Source organism: Danio rerio, chromosome 16 (assembly GCF_052040795.2).
Source record: "Danio rerio strain M-AB ecotype USA chromosome 16, GRCz13ab, whole genome shotgun sequence".
In the NCBI taxonomy this organism is placed as follows: Eukaryota; Metazoa; Chordata; class Actinopteri; order Cypriniformes; family Danionidae; genus Danio; species Danio rerio.
Window position 1 is genome coordinate 59,280,229 of NC_141036.1, and position 24,789 is coordinate 59,305,017.

Genomic DNA, 24,789 nt, shown 5'->3' on the forward strand with positions numbered 1-24,789 from the left:
ATCTTACAATCCTAAAGTCTTAAAACATTGTAAAATCTTACAATTCTAGTCTTAAAACATTGTAAATCCTAAAGTCTTAAAACACTTTAAAATCTTACAAGTGTAAAACCTTAAAACATTGTAAAATCTTACAATCCTAAAGTCTTAAAACATTGTAAAATCTTACAATCCTAAAGTCTTAAAACATTTTAAAATCTCACGATCCTAAAGTCTTAAAACATTGTAAAATCTTACAATCCTGAAGTCTTAAAACATTGTAAAATCTTACAATTCTAGTCTTTAAACATTGTAAAATCTTACGATTCTAGTCTTAAAACATTGTAAAATCTTACAATCCCTAAGTCTTAAAACACTTTAAAATCTTACAATTGTAAAACCTTAAAAAATTGTAAAATCTTACAATCCTAAAGTCTTAAAACATTGTAAAATCTTACAATTCTAGTCTTTAAACATTGTAAAATTTTACAATCCTAAAGTCTTAAAACATTGTAAAATGTTACAATTCTAGTCTTAAAACATTGTAAAATCTTACAATCCTAAAGTCTTAAAACATTGTAAAATCTTACAATTCTAGTCTTAAAACATTGTAAAATCTTACAATCCTAAAGTCTTAAAACACTTTAAAATCTTACAATTGTAAAACCTTAAAACATTGTAAAATCTTACAATCCTAAAGTCTTAAAACACTTTAAAATCTTACAATTGTAAAACCTTAAAACATTGTAAAATCTTACAATCCTATAGTCTTAAAACATTGTAAAATCTTACAATCCTAAAGTCTTAAAACATTGTAAAATCTTACAATTCTAGTCTTTAAACATTGTAAAATCTTACAATCCTAAAGTCTTAAAACACTATAAAATCTTACAATTGTAAAACCTTAAAACATTGTAAAATCTTACAATTCTAAAGTCTTAAAACATTGTAAAATCTTACAATTCTAGTTTTAAAACATTGTAAAATCTTACAATCCTAAAGTCTTAAAAACATTTTAAATCTTACGATTCTAAAACCTTAAAACATTGTAAATTCTTACAACCCTAAAGTCTTAAAAAATTTTAAATCTTACAATTCTAATCTTAAAACATTGTAAAATCTTACAATCCTAAAGTCTTAAAACATTGTAAAATCTTACAATCCTAAAGTCTTAAAACATTGTAAAATCTTACAATCCTAAAGTCTTAAAACATTGTAAAATCTTACAATTCTAGTTTTAAAACATTGTAAAATCTTACAATCCTAAAGTCTTAAAACATTGTAAAATCTTACAATCCTAAAGTCTTAAAACATTGTAAAATCTTACAATTCTAGTCTTTAAACATTGTAAAATCTTACAATCCTAAAGTCTTGAAACACTTTAAAATCTTACAATTGTAAAACCTTAAAACATTGTAAAATCTTACAATCCTAAAGTCTTAAAACATTGTAAAATCTTACAATTCTAGTCTTTAAACATTGTAAAATCTTACAATCCTAAAGTCTTAAAACATTGTAAAATCTTACGATTCTAGTCTTAAAACATTGTAAAATCTTACAATCCTTAAGTCTTAAAACACTTTAAAATCTTACAATTGTAAAACCTTAAAACATTGTAAAATCTTACAATCCTAAAGTCTTAAAACATTGTAAAATCTTACAATTCTAGTCTTAAAACATTGTAAAATCTTACAATCCTTAAGTCTTAAAACACTTTAAAATCTTACAATTGTAAAACCTTAAAACATTGTAAAATCTTACAATTCTAGTCTTTAAACATTGTAAAATATTTACAATCCTAAAGTCTTAAAACACTTTAAAATCTTACAATTGTAAAACCTTAAAACATTGTAAAATCTTACAATCCTATAGTCTTAAAACATTGTAAAATCTTACAATCCTAAAGTCTTAAAACATTGTAAAATCTTACAATCCTAAAGTCTTAAAACATTGTAAAATCTTACAATCCTGAAGTCTTAAAACATTGTAAAATCTTACAATTCTAGTCTTAAAACATTGTAAAATCTTTCAATTCTAAAACAGAAGTAAACTGTAATCGCAGTGTCAAACGCAGCACTGAGATCGAGCAGTACCAGCCCTGTTAGTTTACCTGAATCCATATTGTGGCGATTGTCATTGATTATCCTTATAAGAGCGCTCTTTGTACTGTGGTGTGCTTTGAAACCAGATTGAACACTGTCTAAACACCCCTTGCAGCTTAAGAACGTGTTAACTTGCTTAAAAACACCTTTTTTTCAATGATAGGGTGATATTAAGGATGCTCTTTGCAGTTATGGGTATGTTTGGAAAAGTCCCTGAGAGAAGTGAAGCATTTACCACTGTTAGGAGATCCATTTCTAGACAGTTGAACACCGTTTTAAAGAATGATGTGGGGAGTGTGTCATATTATCCTACAAATGGCAAGGCAATGAGCTTTAAACATTACATGATGTTGTTATATGAAGGCTAAATTGAGTCTGCAGTTAAAAAAACATATTTGACGTATCGTTTTGTATCAAATCAAATCACTTGTATTATCACATCATCTGCAGCACATGATGAGAGAAAAGCTTAGGTCTGTGGAGTGATGAACAAAGAGCAGGAGTCAGAGATACAGTTTATTGAAGACAATAGTTTACAGTTTGATCAACAGAAAACAGCTTCAACACACTCCATAGGGGTCATAGTCTCAATTTCACAGAAATGATAGGAAGAGCAGCACACATGTGGTCAGTGACGAAATAACATCATCAGGAGTTCATACTTCCATTGTTTTCTGACATGATGCTGTTTTCCGCTTCTGCTTCCCACATCGTGCACTTCCTCCAGCGAGTGTCGCAGTCAGAGCTGCATGCAAATGAGGGCCGACTGAAGCATCCCCATTGGTCCATTAGCTCTAGATTAACTGCTCCTCCTCCAGCCAATCAGGCGAGGAGGGAAGCTGACGTCACTCTAATGGCGACCAATCCCCACAGGCGAGGACAGAGAAGTGTATAATAATTAACAATCGCTCTTAAATAACAATCTGTGCAGTGCTCACACAACAGAGATGGAGAAGAGGACAGACAGGAGAAACTAAAGAAACCAGAAATAAAGCAAAACAATGAATAACTAACCCTAAAAACAAAAGCCTAACCCAAACCTAATCCTAACCAAACCCTAACCTGACCCAACCTTACCCTAACAAACACCCCAGCCCTAACCCTTCCTTCAAAATAAAGGCCTAACCCAACCCTAACCCTAACAAACACCCTTACCCTTCAAAATAAAGGCCTAACCCAACCCTAACCCTAACAAACACCCTTACCCAACCCTTACCCTAACAAACACCCTAACCCAACCCTTACCCTAACAAACACCCTAACCCAACCCTAACCCTAACAAACACCCTAATCCTAAAACAAAATGTTTAGAGGAACTGGGAAAGCAGAAAAAGCAGAAAAAGAAAGAAAGAGGTGAGATTTGGCCTCATTAATGAAAGATAAATATTCCTCTATATTAACGAACCCGATTATCTATCCACCCTTTATCTATCACTAACTTACTCTGATATTTACAAATGTTTCATCAATGAGGACCAATGAATTTCTACAAACGAGCACAGGATTTCCACAACATTATCAATAAGCTTAATAATATCAATAAATCTATTACAAAGTCCAACTCTAAACTACACTTGTGTCCATAAACACTATCTAAATCCCCCAGTCTTGACTAAAATGCTGTTATTTACCAAACCCTGCGGTTAAAATTAAACTATTTGAGCTGCTGGTTTATGTTAAAGCTAATCTGCAGAAATCCAGCGCTCGCTTGGAGAACAAGTGAAAGAAGAAGAAAGCAGAAAGATGAGAGCAGCAGCACTAGAAATAATCCTCATCAGATCTGACAAATCCACAGCTGGGCTAAAATCTGTCTGTGGCAGGAGGCTCTTATATCTAGCGTATCGGCCCATATAATCCTGCCCCGTCAGCGCCATCTACACCACCCTATCCTATCTGTTAAAGAGAAAACGCCTTCAAAACCGGCCCACGACGCCCCTGTTATATGCGCTTATCTCACTTAAACCTGCCTAAAGTCCCGTTAGAGCTACGAGCACTGTCTAAACCAGGCTTCCTGTCTTTATAAAGTATTGACGCACTACAGTAATAATACACAGACTTTACCGTTTACTATTAATCCTACAGCTAGAGAAATAAACCACACCAGTATGCTAATAAATCCCCCTTTCCAGCAGTTTCATTTATTAATCTGTGATTATTTCCCTTAATATGACTATTTACTCTACAGTCGGTGCTAACCCAGTTCATATAAAACACTACGTCCTGTCTAAACGTGAATGAACCTGCTTTCCTTTACTTATTTCAAACGATTAATGCTGTCCTGCCGCAGACACATTCTACCCCAGCTGAGGATTAGCGCTAACACTCAATCTCCGGCGTCGCCTGTGCGCATCGGCCGCCATTAGACTGACATCAGCTTCCTTCCTCACCTGATTGGCTAAAGGAGGAGCTGTCGGTCTAGAGCTGGTGGACCAATAGGGACGCTTCAACCGGCCCTCATTTACATGCAGCTCTGACTGCAACACTCGCAGGAGGAAGTGCAGAATTTGGGAAGCAGAAGCGGAAAACAGCAAAACAATCTGACGTAAATGGAAGTATAAAACCTGTTTCCTGCTGCTGATGGGCTCTACGTCATGCTGAACCACTTGTGCTCTATAATCTCCTCTAAAACAGGTCCTGTTCGAGGGTGGTAACTGATTATCCACCGAAGAAGATCCTTGCATTCTGCAGAAATAGTAAAGAGAGAACATGTTAGTCATGGATGCTCTTGATGATGACACAACACAGAGATTTATTCAATGGTCTGGTGAAATTCTTGATTCTGATTGGCTGGAAGTCGTCCAATAAAATCATTAAATACACAGTTAGTTTCAGTCAGTTATTAGCACAGTTCCAGATGAATGCGCCACACTCAAACATTAGCAGTAACCAACTCGGTGACCATCGCTGAAGCTTTCATTGGACGTGTGCTTCATCTGGAGCCAATGGGGATCAACCAACTCGCAAATACGAGATGATGAAGCTAACACATGTTACTATGAGCTATAATATCAAACACACGACGAGTCATATCAGACGGAGATTTAGTCAAATATTGTGCTGCAATACTACTTTAATTTGGAAAATGACCATGTAATAAGTGGGATTATCATTGCATTACTGTGTGCTTTTGCCTCTGCATTTAAAATCCTTTAGCATGCGGCAGTCTACTGACTATACAGCACTTGTATGAAAATTGCTATTTAATTGTGCATTTATTTGTTTTTAAAATAAATAATGTTATTTATGAATTTTATGGAAAATTATAGTAAAAAAGACAATAAATTGTGCATCTAATCTGACAGCTTTTATTTACAGACATGATGTCCAGCTGTTTCCTGTCCAACTGTTATACATATTGGCCTGATAAACACATTTTAAGTAATAATTTAAAATGAATACACATGAAGACAGACTAATATGGCAGGGTTGTATACTAAACTAGCAGTATTCCACTGTATTTCATAGGCAGGCAGAGCCATTTGAGTTCTGGATGAGTGAAATCGGCTCAACACACCTGTTTACTGTGGTACAAACCACTTTCTATACTCCAGTACATTTTACTTTTCTCATTCACAATGGCCTAAATATAAACATATAAAAATAATACAGGCTAATTTACATGTTTCATAATCATAATATAAGTCAAAATCAGAAATTAATTTGAGTCCGATGATGTCACATGACGTGCAGGTAAAATGAGTGCATTCACTGAGTGCTTCTGTGCATGAAGGTGTGCTGTAGTTAATGCCACATGCACCGTCATGTGTTTTATATTCAGAGTTCATTTTGAAATAACATAGTGAAATGTTGGTTAAGAGTTACATGTTCGCTGGAGGAAACAGCTGTGATGATGAGAGGAGCGCTGAGGAAATAGTAGATGGGAAACCCGATTGGGGTACAAGTGATACAAGAGTTTCTACAGCAAAGAACTGCAAACATGCTGATATTATACCAGTCTACCGATAAACACACAGCTTCTGCTCTCACTCGGAACGGCTTTGCTGATTAAATGAAAAATGAGTTAAAAACGGAGGAGCTGAAGTCTGCTGCCGTTTTCATATGAAATTGAAAGGGGACTGAGGCGATAATTTAGCTGTGGACCATTCATGAGTAAATCCCAAAACCTTTAGGGGGGCTGAGTGAAAATAAGAGGCCTAGCGACACCCATGAGCTGCACCATGTGTAGTGCTGTTTTCTCACCTGCTGACAATCTGGGGTGAAATCGTGGACGTTTATATCTGGAGTAAGGGAAATATCCATTGACCATATAGGACAGCATTAGTAAAACAGCCATGACATGTGAATCAACAGCAAAACGAATGGATCTGTAGGGTTCCCCCTCCTGTAGACGGTATCTCGTTACTCCTGCAAGGTAGAGATTTTCATGTTAGTAATTACAATATCTTTGCCCTCTTGACATTGCCATACATACACAGGAGATTACAGATGAAGGGTCAGTTCACCCAAAAAAGTAATTGTTATTAATTACTCAGCCTCACGTCGTCCTAAACCCCTGAGACCCACGCTCAGCTTCTGAACACAAATGAAGATGTTTTAGAAGAAACACGAGAGCTCTCTGACAATATTTGCCTTCAGTAGTTTAACTGAAAATCATGACTTTATTGAACAGTTTGTTGTCCTCAGTGTCAGTATATTGCGCACACTCAGAAGAGCTCTGTGTAGTGGCGTACACCGCTGATGTCCTCCTCTGATTGGAAGAAAGCACAGGCGCATCCGAGATGATACATCAGCAGTGCAACTGAGAGCAACATGCGTGAAAGCCTCAAAGCTGTCCTGATTGTGCGCAATATACTGACACTGAGGATGAGAACCTGTTCAATAAAGTCGTTATTTTAGCTTTATGTGGAAATAAAAGTATTCTCAGAGTCTGATAATGCTCTGATTGAACCACTAAAGGCATACGGTCTGTTTTGAGGATGCTTTAGGGTCCTTTTATAGACCCTTGCTGTCTATAGAGCTCTCAGATTTCATCTTAAATATCTTCATTTGTGTTCAGGGGTCTCAGATGTTCAGGACGACATGAGAGTTATTCATTACTAAAACTATCTTCATTTTTATGTGAACTTTCCCTTTAATAAGCAGCACTTAAAAGGCAACTCACCAAGATAGGGGGATCTCCAGTAGCCTTTTTGAGTATAATAACTGTTGCCAAAATCAATCAGCTTGAGCTGCAGGGTCTTTGGATTGACCAGGATGTTTTCTTTATGTATGGACTCATGTTCTATGCCATGCTCAAGGCAGCGCTGTGTTGCGATAATGAGCTGCATGATCAGCTGCCGCGCAACACTCTCACTCAGGAGGCCATTGTTCTTCCTGATGAATTTATCCAAGGTTATGTACGAGGACGCGTACTCCATGACCAGGTAGTTATTCCTTCCCTCCATGGCGTACTCGTACAGCTCAATGATGTGCGGGCAGAGCGGAGGTTCCTTGAGGACCATCATATGATATGCTTCCGGGATAGTACGTCCATTCTAGAGAAAAATCAAGTCAGGAAAAGGTTTGATGTGAGTGTCAAATATATAAATGACATTATAATGTGTCACTAGCTGTGTTTCCATATAAAGATGCAGATTACATTTATGCGCAACACAAATAAAGATTCACGAATAAAGCAGCGTTTCCATCAATGAGTCAAAGAGAACAAAATCATCACTGCCTTACAAACTGGCGGCAAATATCAGTCAGAGAAATGAGTTTCGCTTAAGAAGACCAAACGAAATGAACACGGTGAATGCGGTGGCTTTTGGAGACGTGAGACGGGAGCACAGACAGATGCTCAAGACTATTCTGGAGGGAATGATACTAGAAGAAGGCCTGATACTAGAGAATGATACTAGAGGGCTGAGGCCTTTTACAATCAGCAGAACAACATTTCAGATCTGCAACAATGGAAAGCTGCAAACCAACATTACTGACGCAAAAACCCTCAAACACACATTTATATCATCATGTCTTATAACACAATCACATTACTGTTTTTAAGTGCATGCTGGAATTTATTTGGTAAAAATGCTTCTAAACTAGTTTTTGCACATTATTTCCTCTGGAATCAAATTTTCTCTTAGTCAATTATGTGCATGAGAACATGTATGTGCATCTTGGCGTTTTCATAAAGCTTTGTTTATGTGATAATCCTAAATGCGCATGAAACAGGTGGATGGAAACAGAGCTATTTTCACATATTACCTCAAATTCAACACTACATGTGACCCTGGACAACAAAACCAGTCTTTTGTCACGCAGATATATTTTGGGGAAAACTCAAAATGATGACTTCAGGGTATCTGCACATATTTAACAGGAAATTTAATAACTTTTAAGACCTTTTAAAATCCTCTAAGAGGAAAATTGAAGACTTTACCTAAACCAGGGGTCGGCAACCCAAAATGTTGAAAGAGCCATATTGGACCAAAAATAACAAAAAACAAATATGTCTGGAGCCACAAAAAATGTAAAGCCTTATATAAGCCTTATGAAGGAAACACATGCTGTATGTATCTATATTAGCCTACTATCAAAATGACTAAATTGGCTACAAATACATAATGAGCCTTCATGATTAAATAGCTTAGATTAAATTAAATTTGTTGTCATTAAAACACTTCAGCACAGCCTCTTGTCTTTTAGTGTTATTAATTTGATCACTTCTTCTTGCAGCCCATCAGAGTTCACATACCTGCATAAAAGCGCGTTGAATATCGGTCACATCACAGGCAATTGAGTATGCTGGCACTGAATTAATGTCCTTGGTTTGCTGATCGGTGATATTACCTACCATTTTAATAGCCCTTTCCTTCACTGTCTTAGTGGAGAAAGGTATATCTTTATTTTTTTGAATTATCTTGGTTTTGTTTTTAAAGTTTGCAAATAGGTGTTCTAATATGTCATACCATCTTTGAACGGTTTTCCATGCTTTATAATCTCCTGGTTTGTTTACAACAGCCACTTGCCTGGCATCCCACCCTGCTGATAGAAACGTGTGTCGCAGGCTATGACGCAAATCTTCGTTGACAGAAATGTTGAAATTAAATATTAATTCTACACACTTTGACAGCATTTGAAAATGTTAATAATGTTTGTCCTCCTATAGAAATCATATTAAAACAAAAAAATATATTAACCTCCCCCATCTTTTTGCATTTTCAAACATTTTTGAAAAAGCTCCAGGGAGCCACAAGGGCAGCGCTAAAGAGCCGCATGCGGCTCTAGAGCCGCGGGTTGCTGACCCCTGACCTAAACAAAAAACACAACAGGAAAATGTTCAGTGTGACTACACAGAATGATGTGTTGAAGCATTAGCAAAACTCACCAGAGCCACGCTCAAGACAGGTCAAAGGGATGCGAAAACTTTGTACGAGTGGTGGCAGCTTACGGTTTGAAACACCCACAGTATTTCGGCCTTAAGTGCAGCTACATTCGCAAAGCTGCTGAAGGCATTGCTTGAAGTGGACGGCCTTGTGAAAGGCTGAGAGGTCGAAGTGCTCGATGAGAACATACTTATGGGCAAACTACTTGCCTGCGACATACTTCTTGTGCTTCTCTGCTTTCATGTGTGAATAGAGCGCTTTATGGCACATTGTCCCCAGTTTTATCGTCTTTTAACATAAAGCACACTTCCCTTCATGATTTCTGGCAGTTTTTTAGCCACCCCTGATACTTTTCGTCCTCCAACCAATTGTCATCAAACAAACATTTGCCCATGCTTGCGATTTCGCAAAATGCCGAGGTGGCGAACCAACAACACAACGCTTTCATCAATCACTTACTCGTATGTCACCTATAGAATGATGCAGGTTGCACCCACGAAGTGCTGCCCCCAAATGTTGCGCTGGTCAAATTGCGGTTGAAAAAATCTAATAAAAATGACGAGTCAGACATGAAACTTAAGATCCCACATGAAATTTAAGACCTCCTTATGGAAAATTACAAATCGAAAAAATCTGAAATTTTATTTAAGACGTTTCAAGACTTTTTAAAGACCCGCGGGGACCCTGGACTTCAATTACGTAAAGATTTGGTTTCAATATATAATTTGTGCATTTCTTATTGATCTGATGTGGGGCAGTGGGTAGAACAATCACCTCACAGTAAAAAGGTCGCGGGTTCGACCCCCGGCTGGGTCAGTTGGCGTTTCTGTGTGGAGTTTGCATGTTCTCCCTGCATTCGCGTGGGTTTCCTCCGGGTGCTCTGGTTTCTCCCACAGTCCAAAGACATGCGGTACAGGTGAATTGGGTAAGCTAAATTGTCTGTCGTGTATTTATGTGTGTGAATGAGTGTGTATGGGTGTTTCCCAGTGATGGCTACAGCTGGAAGGGCATCCCCTTTGTAAAACATATGCTGGATAATTTGGTGGATCATTCCGCTGTGGCGACCCCAGATTAATAAAGAGACTGAGGAGAAGGAGTTTACATGGAAATGTGAAATGTAGTTTAAGTTATTAACTTTAAAGCTGATTTTCCCAATATTAAGATTTTCTTCATGTTCCAGATTGTCAAACAGCCGCATCTCCATCAATATTGTTCTAACAAAGCAAACATTATCAAAAAGCCTCTTTATTGATCTCTCAGATGATACGCAAATCTCAGTTTCTGGACATTATGACTGGTTTTGTGCTCCACAGTTCATCTGCAGAAACAGATAACCCCCAGTTCTAGACATTTCCAGAAACTCTGTAATATTCTCAGTACAAACAAGATTTCTGGAAATGACTAAACACGTGCAGTTTCAGCCATTTCCATAAAGCATGTAAATAAAAACACACGACATCTCAAAATGACTAAACATGGAGGTCATCTGTTCTCTTCATATATTTTCAGTAGAGTATGCATACTTACCATAGTGTACCAGTATCCGAAACTCCTTAAGTCCTTATTCACAACTTTTATGGCAACCTGCAAAGAAAGCATAAAGTCAAAACTTATTTAAGCCAGAGAGATGTCTGATCTGACCTGCATAAAACACACACACACACACACACACACACACACACACACACACACACACACACACACACACACACACACACACAAAGACCACTGCAGAGTTGAAGTGACCGTTACCTTCTGGCCGTCAGATTTCCGTGTAGCCAGATAGACAGTGCCACCGTTTCCCTGTCCCAGCTTCTCTCCAAGCACATATTTGTCAAGTATAGATCCTGGAGTAAAGTGAATCACATTTATGACATTATTTCTGTGAGTGTTCTGCTCTAATCCTGAGATATTTCTGTAAAACTATAAAAAAAAATCCAAAACCCGACTGCAGATTAGACAGAAATCATTATGACAGAAGACAGACCTGAGCTGCTGTTTTCAGCTGAGCTGCTGTTTTCAGCTGAGCTGCTGTTTTCAGCTGAGCTGCTGTTTTCAGCTGGGCTGCTGTTTTCAGCTGAGCTGCTGTTTTCACCTGAGCTGCTGTTTTCACCTGAGCTGCTGTTTTCAGTTGGGCTGCTGTTTTCAGTTGGGCTGCTGTTTTCAGCTGGGCTGCTGTTTTCAGCTGGGCTGCTGTTTTCAGCTGGGCTGCTGTTTTCACCTGAGCTGCTGTTTTCAGCTGTGCTGCTGTTTTCAGCTGTGCTGCTGTTTTCAGGTGAGCTGCTGTTTTCAGCTGGGCTGCTGTTTTCAGGTGAGCTGCTGTTTTCAGCTGGGCTGCTGTTTTCAGGTGAGCTGCTGTTTTCAGCTGGGCTGCTGTTTTCAGGTGAGCTGCTGTTTTCAGCTGGGCTGCTGTTTTCAGCTGGGCTGCTGTTTTCAGCTGCAGTTTTCCCGCCGCTGCTGCCGCCATGTTGGATCTCTGCTGTTTTCATTTGTTTGGCAGCCACAGTGTCCTGATTTCTGCTGTCCTGATCAAGACATTCAGCCTTTCTCTTCTGTCCTCTTAGAGCTGATGTGGATTACAGTCAATAATAAATTATTAATGAGCCGTTCTTTCATTATTAGTATTGCGCATTATTAGTATTATTAGACGTTTTACTCTGTCATAAAACTTTGCTGAGAAACGCTTTGCACAATACTGCATAGTTCCCAGTTTAAGGCACATCATGTAAGACTTTTATATTTATTAACAGTAGTATATACTCTGCTGAATCCTGTACTTATATTCTGCCAAACATCATGAAAAATGCTCAAATGCAGAGAAATCATCAGCGATCATGAGAATAACTGTGGCATAATAAAAGCTCTGCTGCCGCTTCACTGTCGTCTCTCATCAGCAACTGCTTCAGCATTTCTCAGATTTCACTTCACTGCTTTTAGCCTTACTCTGCTTCAGACTCCATGATAATACTTTACTCATCCATCAATCATTATTGACAGCATTATTATTGCTCAAAATTTGCAGCAGTGCTAATAGTTTTCCAGCATTTTCCAGTCATAAAGAGTGGACTGACCTGAGCTGGACGCCTCTGTGTCGGCGGCGTCTCTTGTGTTCTCCAGCTCTGCAGCTTTGATGCGTTTCCTCAGAGCGTATGGTTTGCCTTCACCAGAAACACTCTGAAAATCATCATCCGCTTTCCGCTTCACTCCTCTTCCTCCTAATGTGGATGACAACACAACAAACAATAGACTCTTAAATGAAAACCATCATGTCTTTTATTGCCATATCTTCATTCCAGAAAATCTGGAATCTGAGGATTCAAACATCTAAATATTAAGAAAATCACATGTAAGAGGATAAAAGATCAATAAAAAGTAAGCTAAATTAATAGACTGAATTAGCGGATCAGAGCGCACATTCATAGTTTTAAGTCACATGACTGAAATAACTCAAACTATATTCACAATAATAACTCAAAACAAATGTACAGATAATGAAAATGAAAATAAAAACATCACAAAAGAGCTTTGATCAAATCATGAATGAGGATTTTCTTTAAAATATTGTGATATTATCATATATGTCAATATAGCGCCTCTACAGCCTCATAATGCACACTGACCTGAGCTGCTGTCTTCTGCTGCAGTTTTCACTCGTTTGGCAGCAACTGTGTCCAGATTTCTGCTGTCCTGATCTAGACATCCAGCCTTTCTCTTCTGTCCTCTTGGAACTTCTGTGGATTACAGTCAATAATGCATTATTAATGAGCCGTTCTTTCATTAATTGGCATTTATTGTATTTGGGGATCTGTTCAAATGGCAGCAGTGCTAATAGTTTCCAGATGTTTTGTCATGAAGCTCTACTGAGAAACACTTTGCACAAAACTGCATCATTCACAGTTTTAAAGGTGCATTATGAGACTTTTTCCATTAAAATCTCCAAAAACCACTAGAAGAGTGATTCATGAATTCAGTCCCATTCAGGAATTCTCTCGCGGTGCATTATGGGATAGTGTAGCGTCCACTGGATGCGCACTTCAGAATCTCTCCAGTTGTAGTAGGTCATCCGGGTACTTCTCACATGCTGTTTTACAAATACTGTGAGGTCAGACATACTACTCGGCTCACATACTGTCTTAATGTACTATTTAGTATGGAAGTGTGTGATTTTAGACACAGCCAGTGTGTGTGTTCATGCTAATGACGTCACACATCCTCTATTTCTGCTCTGTTTGTTTAGCGAGGTTTTAATATGTTTGTGTTTTATTTGACAGCACAGAGCAGCATTATAACAGAAGCAAAACATGTATTTAGTCTGATAAAACAGCACACGTGATCACGAGCTGAAGAACCAGACGCGCTGGACTGTGGCATAATAAAAGCTCTGCTGCTTTGTGTCGTCGTGCACTGTGCCTTTAAGCTGACATATATATGCTCATACAACTGTAGAAGAGTGACGGGAGACTGACCTGAGCGGCTGTTCTCATCGCTGGACGTCTCTGCAGCTTTGATGCGTTTCCGCAGAGCGTATGGTTTGACTCTGTCAGAAACACTCTGCAAATCATCATCCGCTTTCCTCTTCACTCCTCTTCCTCCTGATGTGGATCACAGTCAATAATGAACTATTAATAATCAGTTCTTTCATTAATTGCTGTTTATTTTACTCTGGGATTTAACAAATGACAGCACTGCTAATAGTTTTCCAGCATTTTCCAGTCATAAAGAGTGGGCTGACCTGAGCTGGACGCCTCTGTGTCGGCGTCTTCTCTTGTGTTCTCCAGCTCTGTAACTTTAATGCGTTTCCGGTGGGCAGATGGTTTGCCTCCACCAGAAACACTCTGAAAAGCATCATCTGCTTTCCGCTTCTCTCCTCTTCCTCCTAATGTGGATGACAACACAATGAACAATAAACTCTTCAATTAATCGTCATGTTTATTTATTGTCATATCTTCATTCCAGATTTCTGTTGCGATCTCAAATAAATTAAAGATTGAGAAAATCACCTTTAAAGTGGCCAAATTAAGTTCAAATCAACAATTGAGTTCTGACATGTTTACAGTAGAAAGTGTTGAACTTAATGAAACATGATCATAACATAATAATTGAATAATTTTGGGCATAATAGATAAATCAATCACTTTGATCCAGACAATGTATTTTTGCCTATTTGCCAAAATATCCCCATGCTCACTGGATTTACCAGCTAACTGAGTCAATACTTTGCATGCTGCTTCACGGTTCGTACAAATTCCATGAGTTTTCCAGGACTTTAAAGTCAATTTTCATGACCTAATGTTTAATGTAATGTCTACATATATGTGGTAAACCATAAAAAAAACGTTAAAATTTATTACAGCATATCATAAAACACACAATAGTTTAAATTTATTTTAATATCTATGTAAAACAGATGATGCTTACACAGCACTAATAATGCGAGAGCGTGTTTTTGGCCAAGAAAATAGGCAAAAACAACTAAACCTTATTCCAATATACAGACATATGTCAAACTAATTTGAGATCATCTTAATAGTCTGTTAAACTAGTAATAGTAGATAAAACTACTTCTATTGTAAAGCTGCGGTCACGCTGCACTTTTCTCTCCATAGACTGACATTCATAGGCATGCGAATACAGCAGACCAGAAATACAAGCACGTGTTTCGCATTTCACTGCATACGAAAGCTCAAGTTCTTACCTGCGAAATCACATCAGGTGATTGAGTGAGACCAATAGAAGGTCACTTAAAATATGGAGCAATAATAATAATAATAATAATAATAATAAATATAATAATAATAATGACTAAATGTAAATGTAATTTCCATGACTTTTCCAAAACCTTTCCAGGCCTGGAAAATGCCATGACAAAATTCCATGACTTTTTCAGGTTTCCATGACCGTATGAACCTTGCTGCTTCATGTTTCAGAAGTTTAAGTGGTAACACATTATGGTGATGAAGCTGTAGAAGTGTTGATCTGTGGCAGGAAACACACCTGAGCTGGTTTTCTCCTGAAAACTGGTCATCTCAGTGTCTCTTGTGTTCTCCATCTCTGAAACTTTGATGCGTTTCCGCAGAGCGTATGATTTACCTCCACCAGAAACTCTCTGAAAATCATCATCCGCTTTCCGTTTCTCTCCTCTTCCTCCTAATGTGGATTACAACACAACAAACATAAACTTTTACAATGTACAAATACAAGGCAGATGATCTGAAGTGTTGATCTGTGACAGGACACACCTGAACTGGTTTTCTCCTCATAGCTGGTCATCTCTGTGTCTCTTGTGTTCTCCATCTCTGAAAGTTTGATGCGTTTCCTCAGAGCATACGGTTTGCCTTCACCAGAAACACTCTGAAAATCATTATCCGCTTTCCGCTTCATTCCTCTTCTTTCTCCTAATGTGGATTACAACACAACGAACAATAAACTCTTAACCTAAATCCTGATGTTTAATGTCATTAATTCAACCAGATTTCAATTGAAAAAATCTGAGAGTTCCAAATCCAAACATTGGGAAAATCACCTTTTAAATTGTCAAAGTTCTTAGCAATGCTTATTATAAATATCAAACATTATCAAGTGTTTTTTAAAATAAATTTATTGTAGCAAGTCTGTTTATAATCTTAATGAAACATGAACATAATATTCTCATGTTTTTGTGTTTCTTTGTCATATTTCATGCCTGTAGCCGGGGGTGTCCTATACATGAGCTCAACTGTCCTATTTTGACTGTTACATCATCATAAATTGTGAAAATAACCCATTGAACCAAGCCGATCATTCTAAATCTTTAGGAAATATTTTGGTTAATTGAAAGATGTGGTTATGATGACCATCCGACAAGCTAATCCAGCTTAAAATGTCACTAAAATGCAATATTTAAGCCTCATGAAAGAGGCAAAAACTGCAAAAAGGTCTACATTTTGGTAAAAATAAAGAATCAGCTCTTTCACCAGACTGACTCCGGGCCTGTATTTGTCATGTGTTTGGCTGTTGCCAACATAAGACCTGGGTCCTGAGTCACAGTTTTGCTCGTTTGCACAATTAAATTATCATTCATTATTAGTATGGTATAGCTGCCCGTGTATTAAAATGAACATTTTCACCATTATACATTATAAATCATTATATATTCGTTAGGAAGAGTTTGACTTTGACTCAAGTATTGTTATCTGCATTTTACTCTGGTGTTTTTGTATTAAACTGACTGATGTTGTTTGCTAAAACACTGAATCTGCATTTATATTCAGGATTCTCTGAAAACACCTCTGTGTACCGTCAGGTTATGGAGTTATGATCGCCATATTTCGGCTAAACAAACACAGCTGAATATACACACAAACGGTTTAAAGCTGTTTTCATTTGTAAAAAGACCGTCAAATTGATTTTTAGCAGTGTAATATTGCATGGTCGTAAGTAAGAGTCCAAAATAAGTATTTCTAGAGAGTAAAATTAGAGTTTTAGTATCAAACATTTAATAATATAAAACAGGCAAATATGAAACACACGTGTTCTTAGTGTCTGGACTTACCCGTCAAGGTCTTACAACTTTCGATTCCTGCTAGAAACTTGAAAGGTCTTGTAGACATCGTCTGAAATCGCTCAACTGTTTTGCTCGATGTGTTTATCGACCGAGAGCAACTTTTACAATCAACCTTCATTTCTTGTTCCTGCAGATTACTGAAGCCGAGTTTACGCGCGTCAGCAGACCCTGTAGAACCGTTAGAACGCGTTCTGCTGTTGCCAAGCAACACGTCGTCTTCCGCGAGTGTATGTGGTTAATGTGACCTTCTTTACCCTATAAAGCAGCACGAATCATATTTAATACACAAGTTTATAAGATCTGTATAATATCATACTGATCATTATTTTGCTTGAAACCCTGTTGTATAGTTTGATGCCTGTATTTTGCCCTCTTGTGGATTTTCATGACACTGCAGGCAGTGGAAGAGCTTTTTTGACCTTTTCAAAATGGCTGTTCTCATTGAATTGCTCCCAAGCTTTATATGATTAAATAAAGGTTTTCTTGATTAAAACGAACCATAATTACTTAAGTCAATCTTTATGTTACAAATATTATACATAAAGAATGGGGGGGGGGGATTATTCAGTCTATTTTTGTCATGCAGCACTCTGCAGTCTTCATAAACAAGCTAATTAAATAACTTAAAATAATCTTCCATCTTAATTTGACAACTAACCTTGTATTGTAGGATACACATTTTTAACATTCAAGTACATTAAAGCACATTTTTGCACCTGCACTATAAAAAATGATTTGTTAGTTTGACTTTAAAAAGTTACCTGGTTGCCTTAAATTTTTGAGTTTATTGTAATTATAAGTATGAGTTATAATAACTTGAGTGATTATGTTGTTTCAACTAATTTTACTAATATTTTGTGTTGTATCCACTTCTTTAAGCAGTTTAAGTTGACTTACAAATGTAAGTGCACTCAACTTAATGGTGTAAAATTGTTGAGTAAACTAATTTAAGACAACTTAATCCATTTGACTGCTTCAAGAAGTTGATATAATATAATTCGAAGTTATATGAATAAAAGATTTGTCAACTCAACTAAAAATAGTTTGTTGAAAAAAATAACTGAAAAAGTTACCTGGTTGCCTTAAAATATGAGTTAAACCAACTAAATATAGCTTGTTGTAACAACTAAGACGTTTACACGGTTGACCTAAAATTATGAGTTAAATGAATTTACCACAGGTTAATACGACAAATGGATTTAAAAAAGAGACCAAGAACGTCAACACAAATAAACTGTAATAACATTTATTATAACTTCAAGAAAATATTTTCATTCACGCAGAAGTACAGTCATCAATTCAATACATTCATATTAAATCTCCTTGAAGCAACAGGATACAACCTGTAAGTTCAAACACCACTGAAAAAAATCATGCCAAGTTATAAATCAATCGTTATAAAGAATTTCTCAAACAGCATTAAAATTAGGCCTCTGAAATGTTTCTTCATCTATTTAACATTGTAAAGGTTTACACCAATACAAAAACATTTATAATGAAAACTGTTTACAACTGATTTTGTTCTCTCATGCTGAAACTGATATTCAACGCTCTGCAAAAGTTCATGGAGTAAGAAAGAAACTCTTAAGTGTTTAGTGGGTTTTTGCTCACGCATGCACTTACTGATATCCATGCTGTTCATTTAACTTTAATGACTAAATCTCAATCCAGTGTGACGAGTTGCTCACACTTAATGAGGAGAAAATGTGTTCGATGATAAGCAACTTTAATCTAAGTGATTGTTTTTCTTGTTCTCGCATTACACAATTCCCACCACTCTCATTGAGTTAATATAAAAACAGTCTGCTAGAACTGCAGTTTAACACAACCTGAGTTTGTTTATACATTTTAAAGAGTTTATTTTAATGCTGTTTGAGAAATGCATTTTACTGTTTCTTGAGATTTCTGACTTGTTGAATTTTTGTTAAACCGCAATTGTAGCACAGAGTTGATATAGAATGTGTGTAACAGAATGTCTGCTACTGTGCAATATGAAGTGTAATGTGAGACAGAGAAAAAAAATAAAGCTTATTATCCAGAAAATGTTTCCCTTTTCATGAAGTGTAAGCGACTCGTTACACTGGATTGAGATTTAGTCCTTAACGCTGAAGGAACAACATAAATATCAGTAAATTTGAGCATCCACTAAACACTTAAGAGTTTAAATCTACTCGGTGAACTTTTGCAGAGCATTCTTCACCACCAATTTTCATGATCTCTTTTTGGAGGATGAGATAAGTGATTTTCAGGGCAAGAAGAATCCCTATTAGCATAGCAAAGACATTTGACTTCCCTGAGGCCAACGTACAACCTCTTCCTCTCACACCACAGCCACATTCATTATTTCCATTGGATGAAGATTCGAGGTGTTCTCCTCTATGACTATAAATAGTCCAACATTTATCACTGCCTCTTCTGCCTCATTCAGACTAGCAGCGATTTTGTAGCTGCCTGTCGCTCTGGGTGGCGACCTGCTTCAAACGCAGATCTGTGTAGGTCTATACAGCACGAATACAAGCAGCCTCTGAGCGAGCTGAGAGAGGATCACGTGAGCTCTACTGGTGCTCCTATAGAGTGGAGGAACCATGACGTCACCTTGTAGGCGAATCGGCTGCTAGCATAAAACTTTTTTTTTTTCCCATAGGCTTTTCGAAGATTACTTATATTAAGCTTAAGTGTTCAGACACTGTTCATTACATTTACACTCTTTGTCCAGGCGGATAATCCTCACACGAAAATACATATCATTTTTAATTTTACATCACTTTTCTACATTGATGGAAAAGCTTGTGTTTGTGTGGACAGAAATGTACTATCCACCCTCCCTGTTAAATTTGATCAAATCCGTGTCCTGAAACACAGCTCCTCTCCTGCTTTCACTGCTCATACTGACGGAGGGAGCGATTAGTTTGTGAATGAATCTCTGTTATGAACGACTCGTTCACTAGCCGAAAATATTTCAAGTTTCTGGCAGCGCAGCATTTCGTTGTCATATTTCTTTTGCATTGTTTGCTGATTTTATTCAACAAAACTAGCATAAGTCGAGTGTTTAGTGCGAGTTGGAGCTGCTTTGCCTCATGATGAATGCAGTAAGTGACTGTATTATCATCAATAACGCTACCTGATTAGCACAAATTTCAGAACATACAAAAACATAAACAACTTAATCTTACCTATGTAATGTTCTGCCTTTGTGCTTTGTTTTCTTTGTTTGCTCGTTACTACACTCGTAGACAGCGCTACAGTCCCGCAGTCTTGACTAGTGCGGTTGAATGACATTTGTCCTGGGAGCACTGTACCAATGTGGCGGCGCTATAGACGCATGCTCAGGGTCCCTATGCGATATCTAGTGTATATATCTATGTCACAAATTGAGGAGCGGGGAAAGGAGGCGGAGTGGAGCGACAACGCGGGGAATCCTTCACAAACTGAGGAGCGATCACAAACCGAAAGCGGCCAGAGCGTCAAAGTAGCCAGAAGTCATTCATTTTTTAACGAGAACCGGCGGCGAGAAACAGCGGCGCGTCTTCATTGGCTATGACGCTGTTCGGCGGCAAGCAATCAGAATGAAGTAGTCCACCGCTTGAGAGGAGTTCAGAGAAGACAGACCTATGAACTTTGGTTCCGACCACAGTTGTTCCCAAGAGTTTGATTATTGCGGTTCCTGGATTTTCAATTATTGAAAATCGCGACGACGTGGGGCCCCCTGCACGACAGTTAAAAATGAATCAGTTTTAAGCAGAGGTATGCCCACATCAGATAGCGTGTATGAGGATAACTCATCGTTTCATTAATGGTAAATGGATTTTAAAGTGACAATTTACCGCAAGAAGCAAGTTGTCATTTACTCATCCTCCATATGATCCAAACCAGTTTCCTTTCTCTGTTGAACACAAAGTTAGACAGATGAAGAAAACAGCCCCTGACTTCCATAGTATTTTTGTTCCTACTATAGAAGCCAATGGCTGTTTATTTTCTCAGTAATGATTAAATCACACTGAACTGAGCTAAACTGAACTGAACTGAACTTAAACACTAAAACCTGAACCACACTGTTCCAGTTACTAAGACCATTTATGTGAAGCTGCTTTGACACAATCTACATTGTAAAAGCGCTATACAAATAAAGCTGAATTGAAAATTAAATTGAATTTTTCAACATTCTTTAATATATATTTATATATATATGGGCTCGAAATTGTGACCATTTTGGTCGCATATGCGGCCGAAATTTTGTTTATGGGACCTCAAAATATATTTGGGAGCATTAGCGCGAGTGCTTAAAATTGTTGTGTGCGACCAGTTTTTACTGCAAAATGTTCGCCACATGCGCAGATTCGGCAGACATTCACACAGAATATATCTCTAAGCTCTTTTTCAGCACTTAAAACACGAAACGCAGCGCTCACGAATGGTTTAAAACAGATGTCATGAAAACTTGCTGCAGTAAACAAAGCCAAATCTGTAATGCTTGCCCCGCCTTTGCGCTCTTCTTATTGGCCCACCACTGCTCTAGCACTGAAATATCAGCTGTCAATCACTGTCATTGCCTTCTTGCTTGAGATGACAGAGAGCTACTACCGTAAAAAATTGTAAAGCGCTGAAGATGAGAATGAAGATAACACTGACAGATTTAGTTTTAGAAACCATGACATCTAAAGTTACAAATAATGACACATCTTACTATTGATCACGTGCTGAATGTTAATCCACCATCTACACTTTTCCAAGAGTGGATAAAAGACTTCCATAGGCTTCAAGTCCGCTATGAAAAGTCTGTGGGATGGAGTTTTCAGGTAACTGTTTGCCACATCTAGCACGAGAGCTTCTGTTTAATCCTTCATATAATCGCCAGATGCTGTCCGCCATGCAAGGGGCAGCTATATGTCAAATTTAACACCACGTACACCATCGCAAACGGGCTTACACTGAGTAAACTAATATCACTACTCATAAAAAGGCCGGTATTGCTATTAACATGACGTTTGCATATAATAAGGTTCAGTAACGTTACATGTCAAAAGCATCAGTGCAATATCAGAGAGCACTTGTGAGAACAGCACAGTTATACCGTTAACAGATTCATTCAAGCAGTGTGTGCAGAGCCGGTGAGCGCTCCGTGTATCTTTTGGTCACTAAGTTATGTTCTAAAAATCTATTTTCTCGTGGTAACGGGATTTCGTTGAGACATATTTTCCTCACGTTTGCATATATAATATATATATTTATTGCTTGTTAGTTTGATTACTGTTGATTTCAAATGCAATAAATATGTTTGTATGAAACTTGTAGTAACGGTGCTCATAATTGGTGGGTGCGACTAAATTTTGGCTGATGCGCCTACATTTTTTAAGTTAGGAGCACCGGTGCTACCATGCAAAAAGGTTAATTTCGAGCCCTGTAAGAAATGACCTAATGTACCCGGTGGGCGGTAGATGACAACCACATTTATGTAGAAGGGGTGGATAATGGAGACTGCATGAAATTCAAAGGAGCTGACTGTTGGCAGGGACCGTCTCTGAGTGAATTTCCATTCTTTGGAAATCAGTAGTCCAGTCCCCCCCCACTCCCTGTCTGACGAGGAGTGTGGGAAGAAGAGATATTAGCAGAAAGAGCTGCATGTATAACAGTGTCCTCCGGCCTCAACCAGGTCTCAGTTAGAGTCATGAGATTATAGTCAGAATGTGTAGCTATGGAGGTAGTAAAATCTGCCTTGTTAACAGCAGATTGACAATTCCAGAGGCCCACGGAGAGAGAGAGTTGTGAAATAGCAGATACATGTATTGAACAAAGGTTGTGAGAATGTACCTCCCATGCTTTGCGAGTGTTAGTAACAACAGAAATTAGTAAACACATAATAAAAGTGCAATGAAAACAATAATAAGAGCAAAGATAAAGTAAAATAAATAAGTACTCAGCTGCTTTGTCTGTGTCTTTGCTCGGTGGAGTCGCGCAGGTAGAGTCGATGGCGCAGGTAAAGTTGATGGCGAAGGTAGAGTCGATGGCGCAGGTAGAGTCGATGGCGAAGGTAGAGTCGATAGTCTTTACACTCGTCGGCCTTCACACGAGGCTGCCACGACCGCTGCCCCGATGAGACTAGCTACTTATATACACCCCTGAGTGCCTTGCTTATTGGATTCAGCTGGACACGCCTCGAGAGTAAAAACACCCGAAACTGCGGCAGGGGACACAAAACCGTCCACGCTCGACACACAAGCTCTTATAGTAACCAAGGAAACAGTGGGTAAACTTTTCTAGTACCATACACAGAGCTGAAAACAAGTTTAAATGTCCTACAACCTTACACAAACAGCTGAAAACAAGTCTAAGGGCTCTATTTTGACGGTCCATGCGCAAAACGCAAAGCACAGGGCGAAAACGCTTTCAGGGTGTGTCAGAATCCATACTTGCTAATTTAAGGATGGGAAAATCTGCTATGCGCTGTGGTGCATGGTGCATGGTCTGAAAGGGTTGAGCTTTTTTTCTTAATGAGTTATAGGTGTGTTTTGAGAATAAACCAATCAGAGTCTCATCACCCATTCCCTTTAAGAGCCAGCTGCGTCGCGCCATAGCGCATTTGCTATTTACATGATGTAAAGTAAGTTCACTTTCGCTTTTGCTCTCGTGGACAGGGAAACCTTTAAGCACAGACATCCATTAGTCTATAAATAATTAATTTCGTTTGTTAAAAGCAAAGATTTGTTTCAAAACTATTTCTAAATTCAGTTTTAATTTCCAGCAAACGAATAAATGAACAATAATAACAAAGTGTGTATAAGAGTTATAACCTAATACACATGCTGTGCCCCTTATGGTCTAAAACCTGACAGGTGGGCAAATCTAGGCTTGTTTTTAATAAATGCTAATAATAATGTTATACAAAAGCAAATTGTTATGAATGAACTGAAAAAGCCTCCCGAGATGAAGAAGGCATGAAGGCAGTGGTTTTTCATATTTATGTAGGCTAGAAAATAATGTTTTGTAATATTTTAATCCTTTATATTTATATTCAATATATTGTTATTATAGCCTATATACAGGTCTATCCTTAATATTTTAACTGTTTCACATGTAAAGATATTTGCGTATTGCTCTACATCTTCTGTGTAGGCTATTAAGCAGTGTGTAAGCGAGTCGCAACTCTGCGCTCGACTTTGGACCGAGTTTGTTTTGGTCTAATGAAAAATCTATTATAGTTTCTCAAAATAGCAACTCGCCAGCAGTGCGCCTCAGAACGCCTTCCTTTTTAGACCAGAACGCCTACAGGCACACATACGAGCGCAAATGCATTTGCTACTTAAAGAGCCTGGCGCAACGCCTCAAAACCACTGTTGCGCCAAGCTGAAACAAGCAAACAAGTATTGCGCCGCGCCTTGCGCCAGGTGTATGATAGGGTCCTAAGTGTCCTCGAACCATACACAACAACTGAATAAGTCTAAATGTTCTTACAGGCTGTTGGTCTCGTTGCAGAAGTGCTTCTCCGTTACATTTACATGTAATGTTAGTGTGTCGATTCTCCGTGTACGCAATAATGACCTACCTGACGCCGTCTCTCCGCATACTTGCGCTTTTGTTTGTTTACAGTGGGCGTGACCTGCGACTGGTTTGGACAGAACCGGTTGGAGTGACTGAAGCTGCCCTCATCATTGGCTAAAAAGCTTGTCACACAAAGAGAACAGTCATACATTAGCACTGATACAGAGTTTTGCCTAAATTTATATTGTAGCCTTTATTTTGCCTTTACTATAAGAGACCCGCCCCCACCCAATTGTTTTTACAGATTTGCACAGTTCATGTGATTCACATTATTTCAGAATGAAAACGCAATATATAGGTT

At 38.0% G+C, this 24,789-nt stretch overlaps 1 protein-coding gene across 24 annotated transcripts in view; it reads right to left on the bottom strand.

Annotated features, from left to right (window-relative positions):
* Positions 1-2,581: 2,581 nt before the first annotated feature.
* The window catches only part of LOC103908994 (uncharacterized), a 33,449-nt gene continuing 11,241 nt past the window's right edge, over positions 2,582-24,789 (bottom strand). Inside the window, exons 1-14 of one of the 24 annotated variants that reach the window (XR_015512080.1) lie at positions 16,941-17,091; positions 15,649-15,804; positions 15,404-15,556; positions 14,142-14,285; positions 13,876-14,001; positions 13,030-13,140; positions 12,481-12,624; positions 11,668-11,975; positions 11,162-11,256; positions 10,937-10,993; positions 7,201-7,573; positions 6,279-6,443; positions 4,640-4,760; positions 2,582-2,763 (exon numbers count right to left, since the gene is read on the bottom strand). Coding sequence is in view for 5 of the 24 variants with exons in the window: in XM_087288019.1 (XP_087144145.1) it covers positions 4,663-4,760; positions 6,279-6,443; positions 7,201-7,573; positions 10,937-10,993; positions 11,162-11,256; positions 11,397-11,975; positions 12,481-12,624; positions 13,030-13,140; positions 13,876-14,001; positions 14,142-14,285; positions 15,404-15,556; positions 15,649-15,804; positions 16,941-17,070 (2,331 nt within the window). In the remaining 19 variants the exon portion in view is untranslated. The other 23 variants (XR_015512079.1, XR_015512077.1, XR_015512076.1 and 20 more) reach the window with 23 other exon arrangements.